Source organism: Dermacentor variabilis, chromosome 7 (genome assembly GCF_050947875.1).
Source record: "Dermacentor variabilis isolate Ectoservices chromosome 7, ASM5094787v1, whole genome shotgun sequence".
NCBI lineage: Eukaryota > Metazoa > Arthropoda > Arachnida > Ixodida > Ixodidae > Dermacentor > Dermacentor variabilis.
In genome coordinates, this window is record NC_134574.1 from 115,250,508 (window position 1) to 115,271,776 (window position 21,269).

General features: G+C 49.8%; 1 protein-coding gene across 1 annotated transcript in view; it reads right to left on the reverse strand.

The window, feature by feature from the left end:
- The window catches only part of Rab1 (RAS oncogene family member Rab1), a 41,400-nt gene extending 39,025 nt beyond the window's left edge, over positions 1-2,375 (reverse strand). Inside the window, exon 1 of the mRNA XM_075699072.1 lies at positions 2,217-2,375. Coding sequence (XP_075555187.1) covers positions 2,217-2,239 — 23 coding nt within the window. The 5' untranslated portion in view covers positions 2,240-2,375. The remainder of the gene's footprint in view (positions 1-2,216) is intronic.
- Positions 2,376-21,269: the final 18,894 nt, after the last annotated feature.

A 21,269-nucleotide genomic window follows, 5' to 3' on the forward strand; every position in this document is an offset into this window, starting at 1 on the left:
GATTACGGGGGCGGTCAGGGAGCGAGGACGTCGAGAGGGGTTTGACAAGTCGGGTGACGTCGCGTCAGCGCAATGCAGCTGAGCAGGCACAACATTCTGCATGCCGCTGCTTGTCATGTCATTATAGTGAGCGTCCCCTCAAAATTTTCCACGCGCCGAAAGCGTGAGTCAGGCGAGAAAGTTGATGAAGATTAAATGACGTCACTCTCTCCGTCACGGGACAAACGTGTCAACTTCTCTGCGCAGTTTTCGTGGCGACGCGGGTTACAACAAGGCGAACAATTAACAGCACCTTAAAGATTCGGAGCACGGACAACGCTTCCGCACTTGGTCCCGGGCAATGACGTCGTCATGGTAGCAACGTCACCTGGTCGAGTACGACGCAGTGAAGGTCCAGGTCCTTGAACCCGAGCCGAACGGGGAGCAGCACGGATAACGTAGCAACGCAGACATCTGTCACGGCGACACAGCTCGGTGTACCGTCGTATGCCTGTGTTTACTAAACTGTCATCGCCTGCGAAATTCCCGATGCTTGCGCGAAAAATGAACGGCGCAATCAGCCACGCAATTCAAGAACCAGTCAATATGCCACGTTGATGCATGCCAGAAATAAACCTGCGCACAAGCTTCGCTAAGCCGGTGCGCAGTTGGGCCGCGCATCAAAACGACGAAGTTCCAACAACAAGAAGCAGGCTACGAGGAAAAGCTGTGGAAACTGTCGCGAAAGTCTGAATACGTTTGCGCTATTTTGGTAACCCGCAACGGTTCGTACAGGTTCATTCGCTCAACCTACACCGTGGCTTGCTACCCTGTTACGTAAGCCCACTTTCAGGTGGCTACTACGACCAATAGCGGCTTGACAAACTATCACGAAAACACTTTCCATAGGCCAGTTTTTATTAAATCAGTCAGCAGCACGCTGAGCCTTCGGAATAATGTTTATGGTGTCAATAAAAACGAGACCGGCCATCCAACAAGGAAGTTGCAGTCGAGTCTGATGTCCTTGCTCGGAAGTACCGTGCCCAGAACAAATGTTCCAAGAACGGACTGCAATTCAGCCGCCGCTCCGTCGAAAACGGTGTCTTGTAAAATGCGATACAGCCATAATGCTGTGTTTATCAAGATAAGCATTATACACACACACTGACAAGAGGTTTCCGCACTTCACCCTTGAACAATGCGAGCATACAGTCCCAGTTACGCAAAATGAAAACTTGTGTCAGTCAACGTCGTTTTTCGCGTGTTATTTACGGTGACCGCAAGTTTCAAAGGTGGATCACACCGCTTTGGTCGGTTCCTCTATTGGAGCCAAATGTAGAACAACCTCGACGATCACGGTCGCCGCGGACAATACAACTCGGCGTAAAGCGTAGCCTCGGGCTCGAAGGGCATTGAAAAGCAGCGCGGCATTCGAGCGATCGAGATAGCGAGTGAAACACACCCCGTTAGTTAGGCCTAGGGGGAAAAACAGCTGTCCAGACAGGAGGGCAAGGGAAGGCTACGAAAAAAAGTTTTGTTCAGCGAGACAACCGGACAAAGGGGCGCTCAAACATGCTGCCACTTGGCGCAAGCAAGCCTCCTCCGCAGGGCAGCATAAGTAAACAGCGAACGCTTCGTCCAAACGAGGAAAAACATCGTGTGCGTCGCTACCGTTTTCGTACGCGTAGCGCCAGGCATATTCCAGTGAAGCGCATTCCCAGCCTCCGCAACAAGTATCGTTATCACCTCGAACAAACGCCCGCTCACGCCCGCCTGGCTCAAGTTTTATCCAGCATTGTAGCTAAAGCTTTCGCGCGAAGCCACTCAAAGTCGTGCATGCCAGCGTGATTTACACCGTCGGGCCGAGCCCACGTTTGCGACGTAAGGGTTGGCTAATCCCAGCCAGACTGATCTCGTGACGACCAAGGGGTTTCAAATCAATGGGACCTTTCATATGGGCTCACTTTAGAGCGCACGGGGACGCCACGCTCGAACTAAGATCATCCGCGCGTTTGTAGCGGTAGAATCTGCCGGGGAAAGGCCTCCCAGGCACGTTCCACATGCGCAAACTCGGCGTCGACGTGGAGGCGTCACGACTGCCTTGCTGTCGCTTCTCTCTTTTCACCCCACACGACGACCCATCACCACACACGTAGCGGTGTAGGCTTAGCCGGCGACACCCCTGCACACTTAGCGGTCCAAAGCATCAGGAAAGGGGACGAAGGCGAGTCACTTACTACTCTGGATTCATGGTAGTCATTCTGTGGCTGTTGGGGAGGCGAGTCTGTGGTAGAGCTTTGGCTTGCTTGCACTTGAGTTACGGCGTTTTCAGTGGGACCTGGCGATTCCGGAAGTTCTCAATATGGCTGCCTCCACCCTCTAGCCCAGCGGAATCTTGGGGCCGTGGAATCAACGAATGACGTAAGCGCACGCGACGTGGCGAAGTGGTGGCGCCACCTAGGGATCGCAAGACAACTTGTAAATCACACAGCATAAAGGTACCTGCAATAAATTTGCAAATTAATAAAAGACTTGAAGTTGTGTTTTTTTATTATTTTAATTAGAGTACGCAAATTGTTTCGTTGCATTCACTGTAAGCTGCTAATGATCTGCAAACCACTGAGTGTCGCTAGTTGTTCCAGATCGGCTTCGGTTTTGCCTGTGTCGTCCGCCGCGTCACTCATAGATGTCGCTACAACCCTGCAATGTTAGCAATGTTCACACATTTGTCCTTTTTGGAGGAGATTACTGCAGCACACGTAATCGAGGGGAAAAAGAATGTAAGATAGCCAGGCATTGTGTAGCTTCCGTGACAATGCGTGTAGACATGTGCAGGCCAATGCCAGTAAAGGAGGCATTGTGCAGGCACACGCCGCTGTTGACACTACTGCGATGGCTGTCTCGTGTTAGTATTTCCTATCGCGCTGACGTCCGTCTCCTGTAGAGAATAACCGCCAAACTTGAACGTCCCCAATTCCGTCCAAAAATAACTTGGAGTCCACTTGAGAAAAGCCCTGAATTAGAGTAGCTGAGAGCTCTCCTCATCGGGTTACAGCCCGAGTATAACTAAAGAAGGGAAACGGCATTTGAGCGCCTATCAACCCCTTTTTCGTTAAATGGCTAAAGAGCTACATGGTTACACGTACAAAGAGAATTTCAGTAATTAAAATTTAAGACAATTTAAAACAGATGTTCCACCAACCAGGATTCGATTGGTTTAATTTATTCAACTCAATCAGTAATGGTGTCACATGAAGCATTCTGTTCTCTCCCTGTTCACTTTTTCTGTGGGAACCTTTTTGATGATCTGTATTGGTCCACTTTATTCAATTTAGCACCTTGATTCATGCTTATTAATCAGCGCGAAAAAATAAATGGAAAACGCAGAGTTAGGACAGGGTACGAGCGCTGTATAACAACTGAAATTGATTGAACAAAACACTTGAAAAAGAAAACACGAGTAAACCAGCTATCTGCGTACGCAGGAAATCTAATTCACGTGGAAATGGTTACTGAGCAACTGCGGTTTCCAATCTTCCTTAAACCTTAACAGGAACACCTTCCTCTAATCTTTCAGCGCATTGATCATGTGGTTGCAAACCTTTCTTCGACAAAACTGACATCAGCATCGTCATCAAGCACAAAGACAGAAGGGCGCTTGAATTTGCTGAAGCTTTCCATATGGAAAGGTTGCGCAACTATTGTGTATCTAAGCCATCTGTCCTTTTGCTAGATTGGGCAACGCTACACTGTAGCACGCAACGGACTTGCTTAGTAACCATTTCCATGTGACTTAGATTGGAAATCTAAGTCACTAGCCTCCCAACACACTCTTCTCAACTATAGTTGAGAAGAGTGTGTTGGGAGGCTAGTTGGTAAGACATTATTTCGTGAAATTAAACGGCTCTAGGGACGATACACCGAGGTAGAAGAATACAGAACAAATTTTCTTTTTCAAGCGTTTTGTTCAATAAATTTCAGTTGTCGAACAGCGCTCGTCCTGCGTCCTTCTAACTCTGTATCTTTCGTTGTTTTCGTGCTGATAAATAAGTACGCATCCTTTTCAACTCGCTCATCAATGCAACTTGATGCTACATTTATGACGTTTGTTTCGCCAAACCGGTGAAATGGCATTCACGTGAAAGCGAGATCCCAGAACGCTCATGCACTGTGTTTTGGGTGACATCGTCTTAAAGAACCCCATTTGGTGAAAATTAATCGGGAGCTCTCCAATGCGGCGTCCCCCATAAACTTATATGTTGCTTTGGCGAGTTAAACCTCATTGTAGTAGCGGCGTTAAGTGGAAGGCGACAAGTGACCTCTCGCACCGCATGTATAGAGCATTGCATCCGATCGAACGGCAACAGTGATCGCAGGCGCGAAGTGATGGACAACTACACGTGTTCACACTGAGAGTAATTTCTTCCCTCCCTCTCCCTTACCTTCCCCCCGTGTAGGGTAGCAAAGCGCACCTACGTCTGTTTGACTTCCCTACGTTTCCTTCTTTCTTTTCCTCCTCCTCCTCCTCCTAATGGGCTGTAGGAAGGCGAGTCGCAACGAGGGGGTAGTTTAGATGCGGTGAGTATAGTCTCACGGGCTGCATCTGAACACTGGCGTACGAGAGAGAAAGGAAAACTGAAAGTGAGGAGACTGACGCCGTGTGCACTTCGCTACGGGCACACGCAAAGCAAACCGCCGGAGACATGTTCCGGCTTGCATATCCTAGCGTGATGCGCTAAATAGAGAGATATAGCAAAGAGAGGAAAGGCAGGGAGGTCAACGGATGCGCTAAGGTATGCAGTACGCTATAGTGTGGCATTCGTGTAAACGCCTATGGTAATATAAACTGGTGTAATACTGCGACTTGTCATCCTTTTTGAGGAACTCCATTTACGGGATTGCGGTACGTTTAGAATAAAAATAACAATAATTATTTACCCAAGCTACACCTGGGGACTGAGGGGCGCTCTTAAACAAGCTCGGATACAAAACTGAGCCACCCGTGACGTTATCTGACGGGCGCAGAAGCGTTCTTACTCATGAAGTCGTGGGTCTGGGGTCTGACCTACTACCCCCCCTCTCCCCCCCCCCCGGCGATGGCCTCATCCTAACGGGGCCGGAACGCAAAAGCGCGAGCTTTATTGTACATCGTAGTGGGTGCGCAGTAAGGAACCCCAGGTGTTGCCATAATTGATCCGGAGTCCCCTCCCCCCCCCCCCCACCACCACCACTACGGCGTGCCGCATAATCAATTCGTGGTTTTGTCACATAAAACCCCACAATTTAATTTAGGTTTCCATAACTGCGACAGGAAATGAATCTCAACCGACACATTCATCGATGTCACTGCCCCTCTTCTATAGCTGATTTGCTACGTCACGGCGCATGGGGCAGTGACACGCATCAATTTGCGGGTTCATAGTCAGCGCCGTGCATGTTCCAACCGTCGTCCTTCCGTCTTTCTCTATCCCTGTTTCTGGCGCTACTGCTGATTATGAGATAACTTTTCATACTAGGGTGGTATTGCGACTACCACGACTGAAGCACATATATGCGGACGGGAAATGCAACGCCTGTCGCAGACAACGCGCACGTAGTGAGGATCTGTATAACGATATGCTTAGCCTAGGAAACCGGCCTACACAACCTACATTTTAATCAATGGGCGTAGAAGACAAAGCAAATAGCGCGCTGAACAATGATCCGGAGCCTCGTATCGGTAATCGGTGCGTGTTTTAGATGACCCGCGTTACACATGCAGAAGAGAACTCGGGGCGAAGAGATAAGGTATAAGCTGTGCAACAATGGCCGCCCGGCTTGTGAGTAACTGCGGAAAGCTTTTTTTTTTTTTTTATGCCGGTTGATGCCCACGGCAGGCGTGGCCGCAATTTCTCGATTAGGAGAAACGGAAGTAGAAGCTGGCCGTAAACCCACAAGAAAAAGAAGGGGGAAACGTTATATATATATATATATATATATATATATATATATATATATATATATATATATATATATATATATATATATATATATATATATATGTGTGTGTGTGTGTGTGTGTGTGTGTGTGTGTGTGTGTGTGTGTGTGTGTGTGTGTGTGTGTGATATTTAGGTCTCTTCCCGTGTAAACAACGTTTTTATTTCAGTCTTTTTCTATTCCTGGGTAAAGCTGTTGGGTAATTGTACAATTACAATATACACTGTCATTTCAATGACACTTAGTCAATGCGACGGTGAAGCAAACCAATAATCAAAGTATAACAACAAAGAAACATTCTCCAACATACCACGATAAGAATGACATGCCGAATATATATATATATATATATATATATATATATATATATATATATATATATATATATATATATATATATATATATACTTAAGGCGTAAATTTAACACCGAACCACGTGTAATGTAGTACATCATGTACGTACCCCTTCCCCATGGCTCCCAACTGAAAAAAACGCACACCATACAGACTGCCATAAGCAAAAAGAGAGGCGTACTGACAGGAGAAATGTTATTCCCATCGTCTTCTTAAGCTGATTTCTACAGCCGAAAGCAACGCACGATTTCACCATGGCTTACTGGAGTGCTGCAGTGCTCAAGAAAAGCATGTCACATTCATTAAATACCATTGCATCAGCAGTGCGACAGCTCACTCCGTGCTCTGCTACGCCTACTAAACACGCGGCGCCGGCTTTCTGCCCCGAGCAAGATGGCGGCGACCAGCTTCACTTTCGGTGAGCCACCTCCACTCCAGAAGCTTTAGTATGCAACCTCCTTGACCGCGCATGGTGCGACTACAGTGTGCTAGAAGGCTGTAGTGCTACTGGCGCAGGCTTGCGCGTGGCCCTTGAGATTTCGCAGAGGAGATCTCGGATGCGCCGCCCAGCTGCACCTGCCTGTGCGCGCCGCGCTGTAGAAGTGAATGCAGTAGAAGTCAGGCAACCGCAGCTGGGCCTGACCTCGGAGATCTCCGCGTCGCAATTTTAGGGCTCAAGCTGGAGCCGTGCATTTACTTCTCCCTACAGAGCGCTGCGGGGGCTGGCAGCTGGACGTGACCTCCGAGATTGCATTGTCATGAGGGTAATCTCGGAGGCCACGAGCCGGCCGAGCAAAGCCGGAGCAGCGAAGTTCACTTGCCTCCTCGATCACACAGCGGAGCGCTGTGTTGTGTCAGACGCGCTGCTCGACCGCGACGAGCCCAGTGGAAAGCGGAAGAGAAAGACCATCACAATGGAACAGAAGGCAGCTGCCTAGACGCTGTCGCGTCATCGCAAATGTCGATGGCGAATATCTCAGCAACCGTCGGTTTGCAGATGACATTGTTCTATTCAGCAACACTGCAGACGAGTTACAACAAATAAGTGAGGACCTTAACAGAGAGCGTGTAAGAGCGGTGTTGGAAGATTAATAAGCAGAAGACAAAAATGATCATGAATTACCGGGCAAGGGAACAAGAGTTCAGGATCGCCAGTCAGCCCCTACAGTCTGTGAAGGAGTACGTTTACCTAGGTCAATTAATCACAAGGAACCCTGATCATGAGAAGGAAATTCATAGAAGAAAAAAAGTGGGTTGGATCGCATACGGCACACATTGTCAGCTCCTAACTGGAAGCTTACCATTATCATTGAAAAGGAAGGCGTACAATCAGTGCATTTTACCGGTGTTGACATATGGGGCAGATACGTGCACACTGACAAAGAAGCTTGAGAGCAAGTTAAGGATCGCGCAAAGAGCGACGGAACGAAGAATGCTAGGCATAACGTTACGAGACGGAACGAGAGCGGTTTGGATCAGAGGTCAAACGGGTATAGCCGATATTCTAATTGACGTTAAGAGAAAAAATGTGGAGCTTGGCAGGCCATGATGCGCAGGTTAGATAACCGTTGGACCACTAGAGTTACAGAATGTGTACCAAGAAAGTGAAGCGCAGTCGAGGACGGCAGAAGACTAGGTGGGGCGAAGAAATTAGGAAATTCGCGGGCGCTAGTTGGAATCGGTTGGCGCAGGACAAGGGTAATTGGAAATCGCGGGGAGAGGCCTCCGTCCTGCAGTGGACATAGAACAGGCTGATAATGATGATAGAAGAGAATGAATGAAAAAAAATACATTGTGGAGCCGCTTAAATAGGCCCGCTGAAATCGTAGGCGGGATCTTGCTCACGTCAACGTCACGTGATATGCCCTGAGTCTGGTAGGGGATGGTCGGCTGATCCTTTCTCCTATGCGATGTTTCACGTGCGTGCTTGTCTGCTCTGGCGGCAGCCTGCGGGTCCTGTTCGGTTCGCGGAAAGGGTGCTCCTCTAGAGTCGCACAGTTTGTGAAAAGAGTTGCACGCACACAAAGGGACCTGTAATCACTACGGGGCGCCGGCCATACCGGCAACCACTCGAGACAACCATAGCAAATTAGGGATCCATCCTGCGTTTCGATTAGGCATGGTCATTGAGCATCCTTTTTGCCCGGGGTGTTACACGCCAAGCGTAACAAAGCACGTCGGACTCCGGTGCCAGCAAAATGTGGAAGATGGGGAGAAAATACCAAAAGTTAAGCCGTGACGCTATATACTTCGGCTGTTTTTCGCGCGAACCAGATGGACACGTGCTCGTCGTCTGGCTATTAGTACTGAAATATAACGCACACGCACGAATGACACCTTAGAAAACACAGTGCTCCACCACAGCTAAGCCACGTGGCACCTTTCGGGAGAATAGTAAAGTTCCAAGTTGGACTAGTTGGTGCATTTGACTATATTTAGTAAATAGTCAATATTTGTGGTGAAAAACTTAAGCGGCAGAAATAAGAAATGTGCACAAAGCCCCCGTGGAGCTATTCTTGTCCGTTTATTCATTCACATTGACAGCTTTGTGGAGCAGTCATCCCTGCGTGGGAAACTTAATCGCTGTCTTGCAGAAATAAGGTACCCAGGACAAAGTAACGACGTTACTGAATAGCAGGCAATGAGGTAACCGAGTGGAATACTAATTGTTCGGTATCGAAAAGTATTTGGTCGAGTTGAATATTAATTGCTGAAAAATGTAGCTCGTCATTTGCAAGTTACCTTCAAAGCACTTGGAAGTCGCACCTTACTGGACTGCAATCGTCGAATTCGTATGCAACACGACCAAAATGTCATGGGAAATGGAAAATAGGAAAAGAGATGGGAGGTAGGCTTTTATTGGGATGTACAAAATCAAGGCTTAGAGTTTATAACTGCGATTTCGCAGTTCTTAAAAGGGGCTTTGAAAATAAGCTTTCACACATTTCGCTGTAGCTAATGTGCTTGCTTTATGTTTGGGGGAACATCGCGTGGGCGCACAGAAAATTTTTCTTAAAAACTATTGAACTATGGACCTAACGGATTATATTGCACATTTGTCTACATGTATTATTGCCACTTGTTCTCCCACTCTCGATGACGCTTATTAAGGAGTCATCCTCAAGATAGAAAGTTACAGTCCGGACAAATGGCTTCGTGCTCTACCGATCTTTCTTTGTGCCCTCCTACATTATTACAGATACAGAATACAGTGGTAGTTACACTTGTACCTATAGTTTGTAGCATTTTTATATTCAAGCGCAGGTTTGCAAACATCAAGCATCCCTGTATGCAGCCGAACGGTGTAGCCTTGACTTGAGCAGCGTGATGCAATGTACAGCTATTCCTGTAAACTGCTGTGTTGCACTGCTGCATTGAGAAAAGCGCCGCTGTATCTCACTGTTGTGCAGGAGCGCGTGCTTATCATCAACACGGCCCAGGCAAGGCAGCCCAATCGATAAGACGGAGGTCTAGTGCTTCGCGGCGTGGCAATTGCGTGCAACTGCACAATGGGAATATTTGGACGTTGGATGCCCAAGTCGCCAAATATGTTGAAGCACACACTGATCGTAGACATACTGCAAAAAAACAACAACGAGATGTTAAAGAACCCTACACTCTTTCCCGTATTGCAAACATTTATTAAATTATTTGTACCTTCTTGAACTTTAGTCTGAAATTTATGCGTTCGTTAAATGTAATTGGAGTTGCTGCCAGAACTTAAATATTTGCCTTCTTTTTTTTTGGTAAAGCCTGATTTTGAAAGGTATGTGCGGTGTTACTGCGAGCTCTCTTGAATTGATTGCGTTGCTGAATGAACGTGTTCCACGTCAGCTCTCTGAATTTTCTCTAATTGCGCCGATTATTCAACTCGGATCTTCATGAAAGTGCATCGATCGGATGTATGAACCTACGTGGACCACCGGGATACCCAATTCCGAGGTAGGCGTCCATTTCTTCGGTAATTAGAGCCGATTTTGTGACCCACGAAGAGCGCCCACCGGCCTCGGCTTCGGCCGAGGGAAGCGGTAGGCCTACTCTCAGGCCGCATCGAGCCGCAGCCAATTACCGACCAATCGCTAATTTGGCAAGCGGACAGTGACCCAATATGTCGACCGCTATGAGAATTGAGGTCGATGGCGAAGAAATTTCGCCGGATCAGCTCACGAGAGCCGAGGGGTGGAAAACCGCCGGCGAGAAGTTGAAGCAAAGGAGCCACGCAAGCCAAGATGGCGCCGAAGCCGCAGTTGATGTCAGCAACAGACGTGGCGATGACGTCTATGGCACCACCGACAAGAGCCTTAGTCACAGGATGAAGCGAGTAAACAAGGGCAAGCTGCTCAAGGGCGCGAGGGTGCCGGACCTCCCGCGCGAAGACGTGAAGATCATAATGCGGCCACGCGGCGGGCTTCAAGTGAGCGATGTGGCCCGGATCGAAATCAGCCGAGCCATTACTGGGGCGGCCCAAGTCGATGCAATTGCAGCAAGAGAAGATATTATTTGTCCAAACCATCAACAGAACATAATCGTCGTGAGTACTTCGAAGAGGGAGCACGCCGACAAGTACGCCATGGTGAAAAGCATCGACATTCGAGGAACGGCACACGAGGGGAGCACTTACGAATCGGCGCCTCACGGAACAGTTAAAGGAGTGATACGAGGCATCCCGCTAGAAGACACCCCCCAAGAAATTCAAGACCTAGTGGTGCACAAGCACAACCCGACGGCGTTGCAGGCGAAACGAATTGGCAAGACCAGATCCGTGGTGATCGCCTTCGAGGGACCCAAGGTTCCCAATTACGTGCGTTACGGGAACCTAGCTGCTCGTTGAATGTTCACTGCACCGCAAGCAGATCGACGTCTGCTACCAGTGCGGCCGCGTTGGACACCGAATGGACGTGTGCCCCAATCCCCAAAATCGCATCTGCCGGGGGTGCGGCATCGCCAACCCGGACAAAGAGCACGCGTGCGTGCCCAAGTGCGGCCTGTGCGGCGGCAAGCATCTCACCGCCGGCCGGGCCTGTAAGGCAAAATTCAAGACGCCGTACGTGGTGCGGCGCCGGCGCTGGGAGCGGCTCCGGGCAATCGACGACAGTAGCCAAGAAGATAGAGGTCCTGCAGGCCGTGCCCAACGCAGCACCTCTTCGCGGAGCCGTTCGAGAACGCCGGCCCGCAAGGGCAGCCACCAAAGCCGCCAACGATCGAGATCCCGTTCCCGGGATGGCCCAAACAGGGCCGACCAGGCGCCATCGGCTGGCTCCAAGGACGGCCGCCGCTGGGAGACGATGGGAAAAGGAGGCAGTCGTAGCTCGAGCGGGAGACGCCGGGGATCCCGTTCGAGGTCCCGGACCAGGTCAAGAACCCGGGTCGAGTCCAACCAACGAGGGATACTCGCCGAGAAAAAGGTGGGCTGGACCAACAGGTCTTCCGTCGCTCTAGGGAACGACAGAGAGTTCCCACCCCTCAACCCTACCCCACTTCCCCCCTCTAGCCAAAACGCCGCAACACGCCAAGAGTGCGGCGAATGTACAGAGCTTAAAAGACTAATCGAAAGGCAAAACGCCCAGATTCAGGAACAGAATGTGCAGATAAGAGCACTCATGAGTAAAATAGATGCGCTAGCTAGCGGCAGCTCAGCGACTAAAATAACCAAAACGAGCACGGCGCGCGAGGACGCCAACGAGAAACGCAAGGTGCCGCGGAGGGACCCCCTCTCGCCCCGCCAAGAGCGGAGAGGAGAGGCGCAGCCCATGCCACAAGCATTGAATGTTCAAGAAGCGATGGACGCTGAAACCACAGCTGACTGCAAGACGGCAGCAGCGGCACCGCAGACGTCACAACAACAGCAACCGCCGCAAGAGGGCAAACTGGCAGCGATACTCGCAGCCATCAATCAAATTAACGAGAATCTCGACAATATGAATGCCAGGTTAGAGGTCTTCGAGGGTCAAATAAAGATCCTGTCAGTCAAGCACGAACGACTGGCGGCGAAGACAGCGACGATAACCGTGAAGAACAAGTTCGCAGCGCTAAGGAAAGAACGCGCTAATAAAGTCAAGGAATCGATCGCGTACAGGCGCGGTCGCATCAAAACGTCAAAGGAAGATGGCGCAGACGCCGAACAGTAAAAAGCAAATCCGCGGGGGGGAAACAACGATCATTTACCAATGGAATTGCAGGGGCATCCGCACCAAGGAAGCCGAGTTACAACTTCACATAGATGGGCTCGACCAGAAACCGGATATGATCGCGTTACAAGAGACACACGGCAGACCCAGACTCCCGGGTTACGTGACCTACACGGATCCGACGGAAGGCGGGACGGCGTTACTGGTGCGCACCAACATAGCAGCCACGCAGCACCTCACGGCGCAAAAGGGCTGCGAACACACGCTGGTCGAGGGTCACACAAGGACTATTGGCAGTGCCGGAAACCTGTTTGTGATGAGCGCATACTGCAGGCCATCACAAAGGCAGTACGACTTTGAAACAACAGTGAGCCAGGCGAAGAGGTTGGCGGGGAACAGGCCGCTCCTGGTCCTAGGCGACTTCAACGCCCCTCACACTACATGGGGTTACAAATACCAATCTAAACGAGGCAAGGCTCTGGCAAAGGCAATGGAGGACCAAGAAATGGCGCTCCTTAATGAACCGGGCGTCGTCACCCGAAGGGGAAATAGCGTCAACAGGGACACCACCCCGGACCTGTCGTGGATGGCGGGCTCCCTAGAAGTGGCCTGGCGGAACGAAGACGTAGACCTGGGCTCCGACCACAGCATCATAAGCGTAACGATCAAGGGACCAAGGTACCGGGCAGCCCTCGGCAAAGCCCGGATCACCGACTGGGACCGAATGCGCAAGCACACGGACGAAGAAAACCAGACCTCCGGAGAAAACGCGGAGGATGGCAGACATCAAACGTACGCAGAATGGGCGCGAGAATAAAAGATCGCGCTCGACAGATTTACTCAAGAAGTTGTGACAACGATGCAGACGCCCTTCGTCGACGCCAAACTAGCACACATGTGGGAGGCGCGGCACTCGCTCACGCGAAGATGGAAGCGTCAACGACGAAACAAGAAGCTCGTCAAACGCATCGCGCTCCTCAACAAAAAGATCGCTGAATACGCAACCAAGCTGTGCCGAGAGAACTGGATGAGTACGTGCGACGGGCTGCAGGGAAAGCTGTCGGCGCGCAAGACCTGGTGCCTGCTCAGACACCTGATCGACCCGTTGAGCAGCAAGACCGCAACCAACCGCAACCTCACCAAAGTTCTGAACGCGTACGATGGCAACGGCCAAAGGCTCATTGAAGACCTCAAGGCGATCTACCTCAAGACAGAGAGAGGGCGATTTCCGATACCGGAGGAGTACGGGGGACCGGAAAATCCGGCATTGGATGAACCGTTCACCATCACGGAGTTATTAACAGCCATAGACGAGAGTAATAAGACGAGCGCACCCGGAACGGACGCCATTACATACAAGCTGCTCAATAACATGAGTGATGCGGCGGCACGCGGGCTCCTGGGTCACATCAACAGAACCTGGGAAAGCTCGAAGTTGCCCGCAGAATGTTAAGAGGCCGAGGTACGGTTCATACCTAAACCCGGCAAACCTCTGACCATCGAGAACATGCGCCCCATCTCGCTCACGTCCTGTGTGGGCAAGGTCATGGAACGCATGGTTCTCAGAAGACTTCAAGCACACCTGGACGAGACAAGTCAGATGCCGGCGACCATGTATGGATTCCGCCAGCACCTGAGCACCCAAGACGTCCTGATCCAATTACACGAACTAGTGTTTAAAAGAGCAACGAGGCACGCGCCCCGGGGTATACTGGCTTTGGACCTCAAAGGGGCCTTCGACAATGTGTCCCACGGCAGCGTGCTCGAGAACCTGCGCAAGACGGGGTGTGGCCGCAAGACCTACGGCTATATTAAAGATTTCCTAACCAATAGAACAGCGACTCTCCGGATAGGAAATGAACGGTCAGAGCCTGTGGAGCTCGGAGACAGGGGTACTCCACAGGGGTCTGTCCTGTCGCCTCTGCTTTTCAACCTAGCACTCCTGCCCCCTGCCCGAACTACTCAATCAGATCGAGGGCGTGGACCACGCGTTCTATGCCGACGATATAACGGTGTGGACGAACCGCGCGGGATCCGATGCCTGGGCGGAGGAAGCCCTGCAGAGAGCGGCAACGACCGTCCACGAGTATGCCAGGACCTGCGGCCTGAGCTGCGCTCCACAGAAATCGGAGCTGCTCATGGTACAGCCCGGAAGACCAAAGAAAGAGCCGCCGCCGAACATAATCATCACCATCGACGGCACAGAGATCAAACCAACGCAGCAGATCCGGATACTGGGCCTGCAGCATGCTGTTGCGCAGCGACGGCAAGGCGCACGCAGCCGTCAACAAAATCAAGACCACATCCGAGCAAGTCCTGAGCATGATCCGGAGAGTCACCAACCGGAACAGAGGAATCAAAGAAGAAGACGCACTGCGCCTGGTGCAGGCATTCGTCGTGTCACGCGTAGCGTACTCCGCCCCGTACCTCCAACTTGCGAAGGTGAACCGCGAGACGCTGAACACGACGATAAGGAAAGCAGTTAAACTCGCCATGGGCATCCCAGTCTACTCGTCAACGCAGAAGCTGCTGGAAATGGGTGCCCACAACACGGTGGAAGAGCTGGTGGAAGCACACCTATCCCAGCAGAGAGTAAGGCTGAGCCGGACAGAGCACGGTCGGGCCGTCCTACGCAAGATAGGATGGCAAATTGAACAGCTACCGACAACGGAGCCGCTCCCCACAACGTGGAGAGACATTATTAAAACCAAGCCACTCCCCCGGAACATGCAGCCGGGGAGGAACAACGAGAGACGCTCTGCGCGGGCCAAGGCACTGGCTCGACAGCCGGAAGAGGACCCCGAGGTCCTCTACGCGGACGCCTCGCTTCCCAAGCACGGAACCAGAGCAACGGCGGTCGTCACCACCATTGATAAACTGGTCACAGGCGCGTCGATACGGACGACGAATACAGCCGAAGCAGAAGAAGTGGCCGTGGCCCTCGCACTCGCCCAACCGGGAGTGAGGACCGTGGTCACAGACTCCCAGACCGCCTACGCAAGCTACCGCAAGGGGAACATCTCTCCCGCGGCACTAGCGATCCTCACCAAATGCAAATCACCGGGACGGGCCGTTGAGCTCGTGTGGGTCCCGGCTCACTCGCACGTGGAAGGCAACGCACTCGCCGACCACTATGCCCGAGAACTTTCAATCCGGGCCGAGGACGAGCCAGAGCTACCGCACCCCGTGACAAGCTACAAAGAAATCACGCAAATGTACAGAAGCGGCAGATGTAGGCTTCCCCGTCCGCATCCGCAACTCAACCGAATGCAGCAAACGATCGTGCGACGCACGCAAGCGGGGTCGCTAGCGCATCCCGTGCTCTTGCACAAGATGTTCCCAACAGAGCATGACACTTCATGCCCTTTTTGCAGACGGTCAAAAGGCACTCTAGCACACATCCTTACAGAGTGCACTAAGCAAATAGTGTCTCGTGCACTTATCTTGAGGCGCACGCTATAAAGAACGCAAGGCGGTCGTAACTTAATCCGTAGTCCCCCATCCACTACGGCGTGCCTCACAATCAGATACTATAGTTTGGGCGCTCGAAACCCCGGAATTAAGATTTCAATTTTCCTTTGGGGCTCTCTCAAGGAAAGGAGTATATTCAGCCTCGACTGCGCTGCACAGAACTGAGCGAAATACGGCTAGACTTTTTTTTTTTTCGTGACCTTCTCGTTTGTGTTTGTTTGTGTGGTTCTCTCTCTCTCTCTCCGAAGGCGTTTTACAAGCCGTGCCTTCCGCACCGCACATCACCGCACGACGTGAATGAAAACTTAGAGAGTTTTAAATAAGAGGACGCAAGCGGCTTGCGTACGCAAGAACTATAGGGGCGACGATACTGCGTATGCGCCCACGCAGACGTAGGGTTCTGCGCATGAGTACTACCGTGGCCGCTGGTTCTTTCGTACGCAAGCCGCTTGCCTCCCCTTATCTAAAACTCTCTAATAAGCGGCGTGGATGCGTGCACCCGCGTATAGTAAGTAGGCTTCGGGATGCCGTCGCGCGGTTGCCGCATGTAACATCCGTGGGCGCTCGAGCCCGCCTGCTCTGTCGCTTTCTATTATTTGAAACCCACGCTCGCGGCAGCGAGTGACGTCAGCACGGTGAGTCACTGACGTCTGGCGGTCGGTGCGTGGTTGTCGGTCAATATGTTTCTCTGCGAGGCGTGGCCGAAATGTTTACGCAAGGTGGGTTACCACGACAGGATCGAACCACAAAATTGGATGGTGGGACGGCGCATCGCGTCACGTGACGTTGCTGATTAGTGGCGAGCGCTTTTTACCCTTGATGTTTATTTATTTATTTATTTATTTCAATTGCCCTAGTGGCCACGATGCCATTAGAAAGGAGACCGAACTGTACACAAACGCAGTGCGAGACAGAAATGAAATACAGAAAGAGGTTTCACTTAGATACCGCACACAAATTCTAAGGCTGTATTTATGAGATAGAATATTAAGCGCGCGTAATGAAACAAGGACTAAATATGAAAGACAAATAGAACCAACCGGTAATGCAACAGTGTATGTGGAACATATATTTCGAAATGGAACTCCGAAGAAGATAAGAAAAATGCATTTATTGAATGGTAGAATTAACACACACACACACACACACACACACACACACACACGCACGCACACACACACACACACACACACACACACACACACACACACACACACACACACACACACACACACACACACACACACACACACACACACACACACATATATATATATATATATATATATATATTCGCTTTTAAATTACAGCAATTGAGAAATGCGTATTTGAAACGCGCACAAACCACTCATATATTAAAGCCCCGGGTGATACGCAGAAGGAGGACATGCTGGTTTGAAGACGAGAATAGTAAAAAAAAAAAAAATACGTTAACGATGACGACATTATGACGACAATGGAAAACTGGTTAAATGCATTTGAAACCCAAAGATCGTGTGTTCGGTATTAAACATGCGCGTCGCGCTATATTTTATCAATTACCTTATTTTGACAACGAAAGGGAAAAAAAGAAAGGAGTGTCGTCTAGCGACAGTTACAGAATCTCGTGTTTATATAGTGCGTGGACTTTTCTCGTCTCAGTCATGTATGCTCATAGTTTCGGAAGCGCTCGCCCTCGTTTAACTACAGTTTAGGTTTTGATTTCGCCGTGTTTGCGTTGGACAGAGTTCGCTTACAACGGAAGATTCATTTTACAGCGAAGCTGCATACGCTCACAGGCGAAACACTCGTAATTCGACCACAGAAACCCTACTACGGGCTTATGAGCCATTGCATACGTATTGCGTGACGGACGGACAAATTTCTCTTTGGGTAGGCATAGAAATACTTACGCATGTAAGGCATACGCATTTATCTACGTATTATTGCAGGGAAGGGACCCAGAGGGGGACGGGGTTAAGACAATAGTCATGATTACATAGTTACCTCGCAGCAAAGGTGCGGAGCGCCATTGGCTACGCCGACAGTGACGTCTCTGTCTCTCGCAGCACAGCCCGCGCAGCCGTCTCTCTCCCACTTCACAATAGGTTCAAAAATGTGCCCCTGTCTTTAGTTAAATGAAATGTGCAGCCTCGATGTGTCGCTCGGTAACTACAGCGCACAACCGAGCCCTAAACACTACGATTAACACATTACGAAACACAAATGCGTAACATAATTCAGAAAGATTTTGATGAACCCGTTGGATTAACACGATGAACCGCTCATCTCACTCCTCCGTCATGGTCATGATGCGAAACCCCAATATGCGGCATTCCAAATAAACCCTGCGATAAAGCCAAGCCGAACGCGTGCGTAAGCTCATTAAGAAGCACAAAGACGTAAGCAATAATTGAGAAAGAGTTTAATAAAGCGTCGGAATTAACCTAGCGATAAACACCGGGGCCGCACGTTTCAGCTTCGCTAGTTTTACCACCTGTACGGGGTGCCCCATGAGCGGTAATTTTTTTTTCTTATCCTTCTGCAACATCAGGATACATGATCTTCGAAAGTCAAAAGCAACTTATCACTACTTTTTTTATCGTCTTCGTGTTGCCAGCATGTCGTCTCCATAAGTTTTCCTGCCGCTGATTGCATCACGCTCTACACATTGTACACCACACGCATATCTCAGGACGCCCATGGCCATCCGCTTCACGTTTCACGCCCGCGTTCCCACATTGCTGTACTATTTAAGGCCTCATTTTTCTTCAGGGTTGCATCAGACTGAAGCCACCTACACCCGCCCAGTTTGCATCTATCGGTTGTCCGTCGATGTTTCGGCATAATCCAATGGAACCTGTGTTCCAATAAATTTACAATACGTAACCCCACCACTTATATGCAATGTGGAATAAGAAATCGTGGGAAATAAGATTGAACTGAACAGAAACAAACGTTCACTGTTCAAAACGAATAAAATTTCTTACTCGGTTTCGAGTGTGTCAAATAAACGACGGCGCTTGTGTAAGTGTGCGTGTGTGGAAAGAGGGGGGGCGGGGTTGCGCTTGTGTGCGTGTATTTTCAAGGTGCTCCTACAGGAAGTTTTGAGCCAGGTATGGTTGTGTGCGTGAAAAAACTGCTCCAAAGCCAAAGGAATTCATACTTCAACGTTTTTTTTTTTATATCGCTGGCTTTATTCAAGAATAAAGTTTAACAAAAATTGACGTTCCGCCACCCTTGCGGATGGCATCGTCGGCATCCAAATGGCAACAAATGGTTGAATTTATTCAATAATAGTAATAATCATCATCAATAATTCAATCAATGATAATTCATCCAATATATGTATGATACTGCCGCAAACATCTGGCAGAGGGCCACAGTTTCAATTGCATGCAGACCGACTACCATGGACGAGCCATGATTCCACAAATTTTCTTGAACCCCACCGGTGTTCTCGTGCTGTAACGTGGCTGCATAATCAAATGTAGCCACGTTACTCAACCGCGCTCGCGAGTAGGTTAGTTAAGTTGCACGGATAATCTTTTTAGCATTGATAGTCACCATGAATAATACGGAATATTTGATTAGCACAGTACTTCCAGCCCTTTTCTGCAAACGGCTTTTCACTGGCTTTGGAATAAGGAATCTTTCAGCCCACGTGCTATTGGGCAAGCACGCCGTATCGCTTTACAATTCTTATGTGACGACCCTCTCTCCGGCTTTAAAAAGGCGTGTGGATGATCTTCCACGTGAATTTACGCGCGTTACCCTGTTTTCGCAGCCCTTTCTAGTTGATTCTTTTGAATACACCCTTTCTTACACTCGCATGCATTTGTGACAAACACGCGGCCATGCAGCACGGTTTCAAAAGTAAGAGCTGTTGTTGGCGCGTTCTAGCGGGCTTGGAAGCCGGCGTCTTAACTTCAGTGGCTAACGTAGCGCCTTAACCACTGCAGGTGGTGGCCCGGACGCAGTTTTGCATTGTCATTTGCATTTTGCTATGGTACTCAAAGGCAGCTCTTCAGTGTCTGATGTCTCCTTTCAACCATGGACCAAATGAGCACCTAGTCGCAGACATCCGACTGCTCCACCATCACGCAATCAACAAGGGACACAACATCATCTACCAGTGGATACCGGGACACTGTGGAATTTCAGGAAATGACAGTGCGGATGACGCTGCCCGGTCGGCTCATGATGGTGCCCAGATTATACCCATACCGCTGTCAAGAACAGACGCAGCCACAAGTCTTCGCTACCTCGCCCGCGAGCTTACGCAGAATCTGTGGAACACCAGTGATTTCACGAACGCACGTCTCCACAAATTGGATCCACGTCTGCAACTCCGCCTACCACCAGGGTTGCCACGAGCGGAAGCAACACTTCTGTGCCGCCTGTGGCTCGGCGTGGCATTCACGAACTCATATTCATTCCGCGTTGGCATGGCCGACAGCCCTACTTGTGACACCTGCGGCTGCGAGGAGACGATTCAACACCTCCTATGTGACTGTCCCCGTTACGCAGTGCGAAGAAAAGTGCTCGTGACCGCTCTCGCAAAACTGGACAATCGCCCCTTTACAGAGGAAAAAGCTCTAGGACATTGGTCCAGACGGGCTTCGGCACTCAAGGCCTTAAGGGCTTTGTTGAAGTTTTTAAGGAACTGCGAATTGTGCGACCGCCTTTAAACGTTGTAGCGCGTAGTTTCGCGTTACTGTGTGAATTTTCTCTTTTTTTTTCCATTTTTTTCCCTCTTCTTCTTTCTCCTTTTATTCCCTTTACCCCTTTCCCCAGCACAGGGTAGCCAGCCGGTACTTGCACTGGCTAACCTCCCTGTCTTTCCTCTCCTTTGTCTCCTCCTCCTCCTCCCGCACTTCCCGTTTTCAGCAGATATCTGCCTGTGAAAGAAAAATAATTGATGGCATTCTTTAAAAATTAATGCGAGGCTTTTGCGAGCACATGTGCTTGCATCAATGCATCGTTGATTTTTCCTGCCCAAGAAAAGTCCTGAGATCTTAATACTGGCGTGAGGGTGCATCAACATAAAAATTTGTTTAAAAATAACTAGAAAAGTAACGTAAGTATTAAAGAAGGAAGAGACAGACAAACCGAAGGAGACAATATTTGGGCGCAATACCAGAAAAAAAAAGAATGAAAAGCAGAGACGCATTTAAAGCAACAGCGCAATTATAGAACGGGACAGTTGACATAGAACAAAACGCAAGGTGAAATTAACAACAAAACGAACAAAAGAACTCGTGCATCGTGGTAAAGTGACTACGATACAACAATACGAAACTCGGCACAAAACAGCGAACCTGACGTAAAACTTATGGAGATCTGCAAAGTTAGTGTTATAATACCATTGTACAATACTA